General features: G+C 38.8%; 1 protein-coding gene across 1 annotated transcript in view; it reads right to left on the bottom strand.

Annotated features, from left to right (window-relative positions):
- Nucleotides 1–13490, bottom strand: part of LOC139751405 (uncharacterized) — a 171029-nt gene that overhangs the window by 37224 nt on the left and 120315 nt on the right. Inside the window, exons 7-10 of the mRNA XM_071666792.1 lie at nt 10330–10428; nt 5180–5278; nt 2055–2153; nt 1698–1796 (exon numbers count right to left, since the gene is read on the bottom strand). Of these exons, the coding sequence (XP_071522893.1) occupies nt 1698–1796; nt 2055–2153; nt 5180–5278; nt 10330–10428 (396 nt within the window). The remainder of the gene's footprint in view (nt 1–1697; nt 1797–2054; nt 2154–5179; nt 5279–10329; nt 10429–13490) is intronic.

The raw sequence follows: 13490 nt of genomic DNA, 5'->3' as shown, positions 1-13490 counted from the left end.
ATTTCTTTCGTCTGTTTCCTTGCGCTACCTCGCAAATGCGGGAGACAGCGACAAAGCAAAAAAAAAAAAAGAATATATATATATATATATATATATATATATATATATATATATATATATATATATATATATATATATATATATATTTTTTTTTTTTTTTTTGCTTTGTCGCTGTCTCCCGCGTTTGCGAGGTAGCGCAAGGAAACAGACGAAAGAAATGGCTCAACCCACCCCCATACACATGCCTTGATTCAATCCACTGACAGCACGTCAACCCCGGTATACCACATCGCTCCAATTCACTCTATTATATATTTTTTTTTTTTTTTTCCATACTTTGTCGCTGTCTCCCGTGTTTGCGAGGTAGCGCAAGGAAACAGACGAAAGAAATGGCCCAACCCACCCCCATACACATGTATATACATACGTCCACACACGCAAATATACATACCTACACAGCTTTCCATGGTTTACCCCAGACGCTTCACATGCCTTGATTCAATCCACTGACAGCACGTCAACCCCGGTATACCACATCGCTCCAATTCACTCTATTCCTTGCCCTCCTTTCACCCTCCTGCATGTTCAGGCCCCGATCACACAAAATCTTTTTCACTCCATCTTTCCACCTCCAATTTGGTCTCCCTCTTCTCCTTGCTCCCTCCACCTCCGACACATGTATCCTCTTGGTCAATCTTTCCTCACTCATCCTCTCCATGTGCCCAAACCACTTCAAAACACCCTCTTCTGCTCTCTCAACCACGCTCTTTTTATTTCCACACATCTCTCTTACCCTTACGTTACTCACTCGATCAAACCACCTCACACCACACATTGTCCTCAAACATCTCATTTCCAGCACATCCATCCTCCTGCGCACAACTCTATCCATAGTCCACGCCTCGCAACCATACAACATTGTTGGAACTACTATTCCTTCAAACATACCCATTTTTGCTTTCCGAGATAGTGTTCTCGACTTCCACACATTCTTCAAGGCCCCCAGAATTTTCGCCCCCTCCCCCACCCTATGATCCACTTCCGCTTCCATGGTTCCATCCGCTGCCAGATCCACTCCCAGATATCTAAAACACTTCACTTCCTCCAGTTTTTCTCCATTCAAACTCACCTCCCAATTGACTTGACCCTCAACCCTACTGTACCTAATAACCTTGCTCTTATTCACATTTACTCTTAACTTTCTTCTTCCACACACTTTACCAAACTCAGTCACCAGCTTCTGCAGTTTCTCACATGAATCAGCCACCAGCGCTGTATCATCAGCAAACAACAACTGACTCACTTCCCAAGCTCTCTCATCCCCAACAGACTTCATACTTGCCCCTCTTTCCAAAACTCTTGCATTTACCTCCCTAACAACCCCATCCATAAACAAATTAAACAACCATGGAGACATCACACACCCCTGCCGCAAACCTACATTCACTGAGAACCAATCACTTTCCTCTCTTCCTAAACGTACACATGCCTTACATCCTCCATAAAAACTTTTCACTGCTTCCAACAACTTTCCTCCCACACCATATATATATATATATATATATATATATATATATATATATATATATATATATATACATATATATATATATATATATATGTACTTAGAGAGAGAGAGAGAGAGAGAGAGAGAGAGAGAGAGAGATTCATTATAATCACTAGTACCCTTAGCTTACCAGTCATTCCTTGCAAGTTTATATTAGCACCAGCTGCAACAAGCTTGTTAACCATATTGGTGTTTCCTGTTTTTGCAGCATACATGAGGGCTGTGTAGCCTGTGAACAGAATCATTGTGGAGTCATTTATTGATTTGAAAGGTTAATCTTTTTTTTGTCCAGATTCTTATCACACTGATAAGTGTATGAAACTGATTCACAAACTTGTGAAAAGAAAATCAGTTTTGCATTTTGAAGCTCTTAGAATATCATCCCAAACTTTCCTTATTCTATACATATACATTATGTACTGTAAATCTTATTGTGTATATTCAACAGTGGAATAAAATGGCTTTTAACACTGGAGAAACAATTTACCAATGTCATTTTGAATGTTCACTTTGGCCCCAGCACTGATTAACTTGTCCACAATGTCAGGGAAGTTGTAGTAAACTGCCTTGTGGAGAACTGTGAAGCCTGAGACACAGAGGTACTAGATTAATGGTGAATAGTAGTTATGACAGGATTAAGTCAATTAATCAACATGTACATGACAGGTTTATTTGATGAAAAAATTTTTGTTGAATAGCAGTACCTGTAATAGTATGTTAATGTTTCATGAAATAAGGAGATTTTATAAAAATAAACTGTGGACAGAGTAGAAAAATTACAATCGAGCAAAGTTAATGTTGAAGTCCTAAAGATTTATCAGAAATATTTCATTTTACTCTACATTCATAAACTGTGTAATGCATTACCCAGTGAAACATTGAGAAAGCATGCATATTATAGGTAGTTCTACTAATTAAGTCTGCAGGAAAAGGAAAGCTCTTATGCTGTATCTGCATTTAGAATAGCTTATTTCTGGCACTTGCTATTAAATATTTCTCCTATGGAACACTGCTTGAAAGACCTGGTGAAAACTTGAGCCATGTAATAGGGCTCGCAACCAAAAGCAATATAAATCTTAATTTTCCTTGTGTTGCACAGGTAAATTGCAAGTAAACCTGTTGCAAACATAATTAACCAGTAGTAACTAAGCTATAGACAGATGAGTCTACTTTTTTCATTCCCTAAATATATATCCCATTAATTGTGCCTATACCATCTGGTTTAAGCTTATTTAAGTGAACAAATTAAGCCTAAATGCTGTTATGTATGAGGTAGTTGATCCAGTTTTGGGGTTTGATTTCCTGGCATTTTTAGGAGGTTTATTTGCTTTTTCTTTTGTGTTTTGTCTCTAAGCCTTTGGAAACAATGGCATGTTAGAAGTCAGCTTATTTGAGTAGGTTTTGAGATGGATAATAATTTCATTTTTTCATACTCTTTTGCTGTTTCCTGCATTAGCAAAGCAGAGCCAGGAACAGAAAAAAAAAGCCTCATTTGCTCTTGTTCATTCTCTAGCTGTCATGTATTATGCACCAAAACCACAGACCCCTTTCTACAACCAAACCCCAGAAACCTTTCCATAGATTCCCCCTAGCTGCTTCATTTTTCCTGGTTCAGTTCAGTGACAGCATGGTTACATTATACACCCTTGCTGCAGACCTAGCTTCACTTGGAACCAATCACTCTTCTCTTTATCTCCTCATGCACATGCCTTACGCTCTTGATAAAACTGTTCCCTTCTATTGATAGCATTTTTTTCACATCATATATTCATAAGAGCTTCCACAAGGCATCTCTGTGAACCCTATCATGTGCTTTCTCCAGGCTCCTAAATACCAAATAAACATTTTTGTTACTTAAAGTATTTCTTACACATATTCTTTAAACACCTGATCCTCACATCCTCTATCACTCCTGAAACCACATGGTTCCTTTCCAGTATCTTTACCTTCTCACCCATCAATGTACCAGACAACTTACTATACAGCTTACCACACTTGTGAACACACTCTGTTGACCTCTTTTCCTTTGTACAATGACACTATACATGCATTCCGCCAATCCTCTGGCACCTCACAATGATCCGAACATACTTTGAAAATCCTAACTAATCGATCAACAACACAATCACCCCCTACTTTAGAAATTCAACTGCAATACTATCCTCTCCAGCCACCTTGCCTTATTTCATCTTACAAAAAGCTTTCACCACGTCTTGTATCTTCACGTACCCACTTTCCATGATTCTCTCACTTCACATATCTCCCTGACCCAGATATCCTAATCTGCCATCTTATATTAGGTAAGTATACTGATCTGAAAAAAAATGTTATGTTAACTAAATAGACAGATGACAGTCAGATAGATTATCTCTTCAGGTGTTTCATACTTTCCCTGTCACCCATATCCCAAGAGATGGAATCAATCACCCACCTTAAGTATGAGTGGATCACTTTTAATTAGAAAATTATGTGAATGAATTCTTGTGATTTTCTATGGATCATCTTTAACACTGAGCTTTTAAGGTCCTTTTTATGAGCAGGATCCACCTTTGGAAAACTTCAAATTCCCTGTGTGGCTGTCTTTGTAGGCTGCTATAAAGATTAGTAGCTGAATCTTTGTTTTCTAAATGGTTGCATTCAGACATATGTTTTTTCTTTATTTTTCAGCAGAAAGCTTTTAATAGCTAAGAAAGATAAAAATTTCCTGTTTCATCACCGAATCTGAGTTCACCAGTATTTTGAAGATTCATCTTTTTCTCAGAATTTTACTATGACCTGTATAAACTTGAATGTTTGATTGGGATTTAATGGAACATTATTCTGTGGAAGCAGAAGCAAGTGCTATATGGTTGATAATGCGATTTACACTGTTGTTGTCAACAGGGTCACCTTGACATCATCTGAAGGGTACCTTCAGTTTTTCACTAATAGAAACCCACTTCCATCAGTTAAACACTTTGGAAATTGAAGATGAGTGCTTTATCAGTTGACATATCATTGAAAGGCCTCTTAAAGTGTTAGGAATATCTTGGGTCTTAAATATGGGATCTGCATGTGGATCCATGGTTTGAAAATTACTGTCCAAATGTGGAATTGCTTTTTGAAATTTGTGCTTGTAATTGTTGACTGGACCTTGAAATGTGACAATCAAATACTGGTTCCAGTTTTGAGGATTAGGAGGAGAGGATTCCTGGCCTCCTTGGGACTTTGATTTGCATTTGTTTTCTATTGGGAATATAACTGAAAAGTGTAGTCTAGCTTCTCCTGAATCATTGTAAACTTTCTTAGTACCTCAGAAAAGGGTTGGTTAAGCAACTAGGTGGCTCTGCCTGTAGAAGGATGCAGATTTCTAGAGCTTAGGGCACCACCTTGGAGATGGATGACATCCCTGCCCTGAAGCAGTGTGTTACTCCATTATTGACCTATATCACTCTTACATTCTCAGAGTGCAATGTCTGCTTGGGAGAAAATAGTTTCTCAGTTCTGAGGACCTCATTTCTAGAAACATACATCTGATCTTTGATATTCTACTGAACATAATACATATAGCCTTGTCTTGTAGCAAAAAACTGTAACCATTTCATAACAAAAGCAGATAGACTAGTTACTGACCACTGTTCTCCTGGATATTAGGATCAGCTTTGTTCTTCAGCAAGATGTTCACCACCTCCAAATGACCCCAATAGGTGGCCACAAGCAGTGGTGTTACACCTACAATGGAAGAAACATTATTGTTAAAACATTGATTTGAACCAGAAACAAGATTAAATCATCATAATTCACAAATGAGACATTGTGTAACATACAACTGGTACCTATCCCTCAAATAACTGAAAAAAGGATACAACATAGGTGTCAGGACATTAAACATATTTGAGAACCAAAGCATTACTACAGGAGGGAGAGGTGATTTTTGGGTTCCCTGATGCTGCAGCAGGAGGGAGAGGTGATGTCTGAGTCACATGGTACTGCTGCAGGAGGACTGAGGGATTTGTGAGTTCCATAGTACTGCTACAGGAGGAAGAGGTGATTCCAGAATCGTGTTAATGGAAAATGAAGTTTCCAGTTCAGCAGTTGAAGGTGATGTGTATTGTTAATGCAAACAGTGTTTTATCCCACTTGATTGTGCACAAACCAGTGAGCTACTCTCAGTATACTACCAAAGCCATGCCTTCATACTATGTGCCATCTTCATGTGCCTACATAATCTTTAAATTGCAGGCTAGAAGGGCTTTGAAAAAGCATTATCCATTAGATATTTGTGAGTCCAGTTTTCATCACAGCAGACTCTAGTTCATTCTGCTAACATGATTGCTGCATCTGGTGCATGCAGGTAATCAAATTGAAATAATATGTAATCCTGGTACCAAGAAATATTTGGATTTTTGAATATGTGGATTTTAGAAGCATGGGCTAATAGAGTGTGATCTCAATGTCTCTTAAACATAAAGCATGATATAAATGTTATTTGTAGCTTTTTTTCATTATCATAATTAACCACTTTCTCCCACATTAGCGAAGTAGCACAAGGAAACAGATGAGGAATGGCCCAACCCACCCACATACACATGTATATACATAAACGCCCATACATACACATATACATACACAGACATATATACACATGTACATATCCATACTTCCTGCCTTCATCCATTCCCATTGCCACCCTTCCACACACAAAATAGCATTCCCCACCCCCTACCCCCCATAGCAAGGCAGTGCCAGGAACAGACAAAAAAAAAAAGAAAAAAAAGGCCACATTCGTTCACACTCAGTCTCTAGCTGTCATGTGTAATGCACTAAAAACCACAGCTTCCTTTCCACATCCAGGCCCCACAAACCTTTCCATGGTTTACCCTAGAGGCTTCACATGCCCTGGTTCAATCCAGTGACAGCATGTCCTCCCTGGTATACCACATCATTCCAATTCACTCTAGTCCTTGCACGCCTTTCTTCCTCCTGTATGTTTAGGCCCCAATTGCTCAAAATCTTTTTCACTCCATCCTTCTACCTTCAATTAAGTCTCCTGCTTCCCCTTCTTCCCTCTAGCCCTGACACATATATCCTCTTTGTCAATCTTTCCTCACTCATTCTCTCCATGTGTCCAAACTATTTCAACACACCCTCTTCTGCTCTCTCAACCACACTCATTTTATAACCACACATCTCTAACCCTTTCATTACTTACTCGATCAAACCACCTCACACCACATATTGTCCTCAAACATTTCATTTCCAACACTTCCACCCTCCTCTGCACAACCCTATCTAGAGCCCATGCCTCACAGCCATACAACATTGTTGGAACCACTATTCCTTCAAACATACCCATTTTCGCTCTCCGAGATAATGTTCTTACCTTCTGCACATTCTTCAACACTCCCAGAACCTTCGTTCCCTCCTCCACCGTGTGACTCACTTCCACTTCCATGGTTCCATCTGATTGTAAGTCCACTCCCAAATATCTAAAACACTTCACTTCCTCCAGTTTTTCTCCATTCAAATTTACCTCCCAATTAAATTGTCACTCAACCCTACTGAACCTAATAACCTTGCTCTTATTCACATATACTCTCAACTTTCTTCTTTCTCACACTTTACCAAACTCAGTCACCAACTTCTGCACTTTCTCACCCAAATCAGACACCAGCGCTGTATCATCAGCAAACAAGTGACTCACTTCCCAAGCCCTCTCATCCAGAACAGACTGCATACTTGCCCTTTTTTCCGAAACTCTTGCATTCACCTCCCTAACCTCCCCATCCATAAACAAATTAAACAACCATGGAGACATCACACACCCCTTCAGCAAACTGACATTTACTGGGAAGCAATCACTTTCCTCTCTTCCTGCTCATACACATGCCTTATATCTTTGGTAAAAAATTTTTACTGCTTATGGTAACTTACCTCCCACACCATATACTCTTAAAATCTTCCACAAAGCATCTCAATCCACCCTATCATATGCCTTCTCCAGATCCAAAAATGCTACATACAAATCCATCAGTTTTTCTAAGTATTTCTCACATTCTTCAAAGCAAACACCTGATCCACACATCGTCTACCACTTCTGAAAGCACACTGCTCTGTACATGCCTTTATCCTCACAATCAATACCCTCCCATATAATTTTCCAGGAATACTCAACAAACTTATGCCTTTTTGATTTGAACACTCACCTATATTCCCTTTGCCCTTGTGCAATGGCACTATTCATGCATTCCGCCAATCCCCAGGCACTTCACCATGATCCATACATACATTGAACACCCTTACCAACCAGTCAACAATACAGTCACCCCTTTCTTTACAATTCCACTATAATGCCATCCAAACCCACCACCTTGCCGGCTTTCATCTTCCGCAAAGCTTTCACTAACTCTTCTCTGTTCACCAAACCTTTCTCCCTGACCCTCTCACTTTGCACACCACCTCGACCAAAACACCCTATATCTGCCACTCTATCATCAAACACATTCAACAAACCTTCAAAATACTCACTCCATCTTCTTCTAACTTCAGCACTCCTTCTTATTACCTCCCCATTAGCCCCCTTCTCTTGTCTTATGCACTTTATTTACCTCCTTCCAAAACATCTTTTTATTCTCTCTAAAATCAAATTATACTCTCTCACTCCAACTCTCATTTGCCCTCTTTTTCACCTCTTGCATCTTTCTCTTGACTTCCTCCCTCTTTCATTTGCAGTACTTCCATTCAAATATCATCCAAACGCCTTTCTCTTCTCTTTCACTAACAATCTTACTTCTTCATCCCACCACTCACTACCCTTTCTAATCTGCCCTCCTCCTACCTTTTTCATGCCACAAGCATCTTTTGTGCAAGCCCTCACAGCTTCCCTAAATATATCCCATTCTTCCCCCACTCCCCTTATGTCATTTGCTCTCACCTTTTGCCATTCTGCACTCAATCTCTCCTGGTACTTCCTTACATAAGTCTCCTTTCCAAGCTCACTTACTTTCACCACTCTCTTCTCCCTAACATTCTCTCTTCTTTTCTGAAAATCTCTACAAATCTTTACCTTCGCTTCCACAAGATAGTGATCAGACATCTGCCCAGCTGCCCCTCTCAGCACATTAAGCCCCTCGCAGCACATTAAGATCCAAAAGTCTCTCTTTCATATCAATTAACACATAAACTAATAATGCCCTCTGGCCATCTCTCCTACTCATATATGTATACTTATGTATATTTCTCTTTTAAACCAGGTATTCCCAATCACCAGTCCTTTTTCAGCACACAAATCCACAATCTCTTCACCATTTCCATTTACATATACATATATATATGCTATACACATAATGAAATAAACATGTACCTACTGAAAAAATGTATCGCACTCCCTCAAAATCCATTTGTCTTTCAACCTCTTTTTACATAAACTCAGCCTTATTCTATGCACATTTTCAATGCAATGCTGTTTAAACCATTCATGCACATGCCAATCAAGGTTGGCTGATCTAGCTATATGCATTGATATATGATTAGCAATGCCATTGTTACATACAATCCCATAGTGCAATTTCAACAGCTTTTTATTGTACCTCGTGGTACCATATGTTGTTGTGTTACAAACATCATAAAAGTCAATCAAGCAATGCACCAAAACATTATCCTTACCTAATATACGCATTGTATCCACTTTCTACATAATGCTAAATGTAGTATACTTCCTTTTTTGCAATATAGCACTCACCAGAGTCAAACATGAATGGCATATATGTTGCAGGTACAAGTATTTATCAGAAAAACTTATAAACATGTGTATTGAAAATGTGTTCTCAGGTCTCTATTATAATAAGGTAATAATAAGAATTGGTGAGGTTCATGCAAAGAATACATAAGTGCAAATCATCAAAGGCACAAACTATAGCCATAAAGAGAGACTATGTTAGATGCATTTATGTAAAGTTTTCATAAATACTACTATGCTGGTGATTCATTGATGGTAAAACTAGAACATAGTAGAGTACCCTCCATATTTTAAAGAGTTGCATTGGCTGTCTGATTCACTCCATCCAAATAGCCTTCTATGTGTGTGTTGGATTAAAGATATAGAATATCATCAAGGATTATCAGAGCATATTTAACATGATAATATTTGTATTTAGAATATATGATGATTTTTCATGACACTGTCAACACCTATGTTGAGATGGTCAGACAAAATGGTACAGACATTCATGAAACTAGCTTATCTAATAATTGAATTAAAGAAATTTATATATGAGTAGGAGTTATAAGAAATGAAATGTATAGAATCATTATGTGGTGAACTTGTCGTATATTTTCTGGAAATACGTCTTGACTTGATATCACCAAGACACCTTTAGTTACCAAATCTTTGTTTTCACCTCACGATACAAATAAATTGAGAAAAAAAGTTACTTATCATACAGATCAACTAGATGAAGATGACTAAGGGTGATCACTCAAAAGAGAACCTGAGCTGTTTAAGACAATGAACACAACAGATGATACTCTGAAGCAATTTTTAATTCTGAATGTGTTGAAGTTTAATGTTTTCATATTTTTAAGAATCTGCACTGATGAATGCTGCGTTTCTTTCAAGTAACAGGAAAATGTTCTTCTCTGTAAAACCAATAGAGCAAAAATTTATGTTCTATAAATTCTAGAAAGTGTAACTTTACAGTTGTGATAAGGGAGTTCCAAGGAATATAAGGTGCTTAAGGTCATCTCGTGTAGTCTTCGCACTCAATATTCTTGGAACAACTCACCCCATGCAGTCGTGATGTCCACATCAGCCTTGGCCTCTATAAGAGTCTTGACTATCTCTACATCTCCAGCCTTAGCTGCCAGGTACATGGAGTTGTAATCTACAGAGGATAGATGGTATCAAGAAAGAGACTTGTGAATTAAATGAAAATGAGCATAACAGATAAAACAATGTTTGAGGATACAGCTGGATGAATTCTATATTTTAGAAATAATGTAGAAAGACAAAACATTCTTTACTATAAAGACAACAGCCATAACTTGAAAAATATAAAGACACCGGTTTCATAATAATTGTGGTATGTATTCACCTAAATAAATAGAGTGCGTAAGACAAGAAAACAAATGGTAGCATTGGTGAAGGGGGATAATGGGGAGGTAACAACAAGTTGTGGTGAAGTGAGAAGGAGATGGAGTGAGTATTTTGAAGGTCTGTTGAATGTGTTTGATGACAGAATGGCAGATATAGGGTGTTTTGTTTGAGAAGGTGTGCGAAGTGAGAGGGTCAGGGAGAATGGTTTGGTAAACAGAGAAGAGGTAGTGAAAGCTTTGCAGAAGATGAAAGCTGGCAAGGTGGCAGGTTTGGATGGTATTGCAGTAAAATTTATTAAAAAAGGGGGTGACTGTGTTGTTGATTGGTTGGTAAGGATATTCACTGTATGTATGGTTCATGGTGAAGTGCCTGATGATTGGTGGAATGCATTCATAGTGCCACTGTACAAAGGCAAAGGGGATAAAGGTGAGTGTTCAAATTACAGAGATATAAGTTTGTTGAGTATTCCTGGGAAATTATATGGGAGGGCATTGATATAGAGGGTAAAGGCATGTACAGAGCATCAGGTTGGGGAAGAACAGTATGGTTTCAGAAGTGGTAGAGGATGTTTGGATCAGGTGCTTGCTTTGAAGAATGTATGTAAGAAATACTTAGAAAAAAGATGGATTTGTATGTAGCATTTATGGATCTGGAGAAGGCATATAATAAGCTTGATAGAGATGCTTTGTGGAAGGTATTAAGAGTATATGGGAGGTAAGTTGCAAGAAGCAGTGAAAAGTTTTTACCAAGGACGTAAGGCATGTGTACGAGTAGAAAGAGAGGAAAGTGATTGGTTCCCAGTGAATGTTGGTTTACGGCAGGGGTGCGTGATGTCTTCATGGTTGTTTAATTTGTTTATGGTTGGAGTGGTTAAGGAGGTGATTGCAAGAGTTTTGGAGAGAGAGAGAGAGGCAAGTATGCAGTCTGTTGTGGATGAGAGGGCTTGGGAAGTGAGTCAGTTGTTGTTCGCTGATGATACAGTGTAGAAGCTAGTGACTGAAGCTGGTAAAGTGTGAGAAAGAAGAAAGCTGAGAGTAAATGTGAATAAGTGCAAGGTTATTCGGTTCACTCGGCTTGAGGGACAAGTTAATTGGGAGGTAAATTTGGAAAAAAACTGGAGGAAGTGAAGTGTTTTAGATATCTGGGAGTGAACCTAGCAGTGGATGGAACCATTGAAGTGTAAGTGAGTCACAGGATGGTGGAGGAGGTGACGTTTCTGGGAGCATTGAAGAATGTGTGGAAGGTGAGAACGTTATCTCGGAGAGCAAAAATGGGTATGTTTCAAGGAATAGTGGTTCCAACAATGTTATATGGTTGTGAGGCATGGGCTATAGATAGGATTGTGCAGAGGAGGGTGGAAGTGTTGGAAATGAGATGTTTGAGGGCAATATGTGGTGTGAGGTGGTTGGATTGAGTAAGTAATGAAAGGGTAAGGGAAATATGTGTGGTAGAAAGAGTGTGGTTGAGAGAGCAGAAGAGGGTGTGTTGAAATGGTATGGTCATATGGAGAGAATGAGTGAAGAAAGATTGACAAAGATGATGTATGTGTCAGAGGTAGAGAGAACAAGAAGCCGGAGACCAAATTTGAGGTGAAAGGATGAAGTAAAAAACATTTTGAGTGATTGGGGCCTGAACATACAGGAAAGTGAAAGGCATGCAAGGAATATAGTCAATTGGAATGATGTGGTATACCAAGGCCGACGTGCTGTCAATGGATTGAACCAGGGCATGTGAAGTGTCTGGGGTAAACTATGGAAAGTATTGTTGAGCCTGGATGTGGAAAGGGAGCTGTGGTTTCAGCACATTACACATAACAGCTAGAGACTGAGTTTGAACGTATGTGGCCTTTTTTTGTCTTTTCCTAGCGCTATCTCGTTGGGTTGGGCGGGGTTGGGGGGTGCTATTTTCATGTGTGGTAGGGTGGCAACAGAAATGGATGAAGGCAGCAAGTATGAATCTGTACATTTGTATATATGTATATGTTTGAGTATGTTTATGTATGTATACACGTTGAAATGTATAGGTATGTATATGTGCGTGTGTGGGCGTTTATGTATATATATGTGGGTGAGTTGGGCCATTCTTTCGTCTATTTCCTTGCGCTATCGTGCTAACGCGGAAGACAGTGATTAAGTATAATATAAAGAATAATAATTCACCTTAGCATTACTATGTCTATTGCTTGACTGCTGCACTTAAGGGTTACTTATCACTAACTTTTTTGCATTACCAAAACAAGTCTAAGGGTGATGTAATGGCCATAAGGATTACTGCATACACATACACATTTGAGGTGGCTCAGAAATTCAAAAACAAGTTGGAATTCAGTGAAGCATTCATCAAATATGATAGATTATGGGAAGAGAGGGGAAAAAAATATACTCAAAAGGCAAAAATAGGAGACACCAAATGAAGCAAGGGCAACAGCCAAGCCTGCACTGCAGTGTCAGCAACATTAGATGATGGTATTTTCAGACAGAAAGTAATGCCTAAAAATGCTGATGGCGTTGTAGAAAATGGTAAAGAACAGACTTTAAGGAATGTACATAGGCAAAAACATACCTGGTATTGTTAGATTGGTGGAAACAATGCTTACTAAAGATGAAAGATCTCTCATTTTCTGTCCAGAAAGATACATGATAGAAAGGAGGGAAAGAGAGGGCAAGGGAGAAGGAGGAGATAGACTGGGGAATCTGGATTCTCATGCTGAAAAGGAGTCATGGTGACACAAGTTTTTAGAGTGTGTTCAGGAAAAATTCCTGTACCAGCATGTCAATGAACATACTAGGATGAGGAGGACTGCTGCATCATCATAATTAGATCTTATTGTCACACATGTTATTGAGGATA

Source organism: Panulirus ornatus, chromosome 11 (genome assembly GCF_036320965.1).
Source record: "Panulirus ornatus isolate Po-2019 chromosome 11, ASM3632096v1, whole genome shotgun sequence".
In the NCBI taxonomy this organism is placed as follows: domain Eukaryota; kingdom Metazoa; phylum Arthropoda; class Malacostraca; order Decapoda; family Palinuridae; genus Panulirus; species Panulirus ornatus.
The sequence above is the reverse complement of the archived record's forward strand: the minus strand, read 5'-3'. Positions and strand labels throughout refer to the sequence as shown.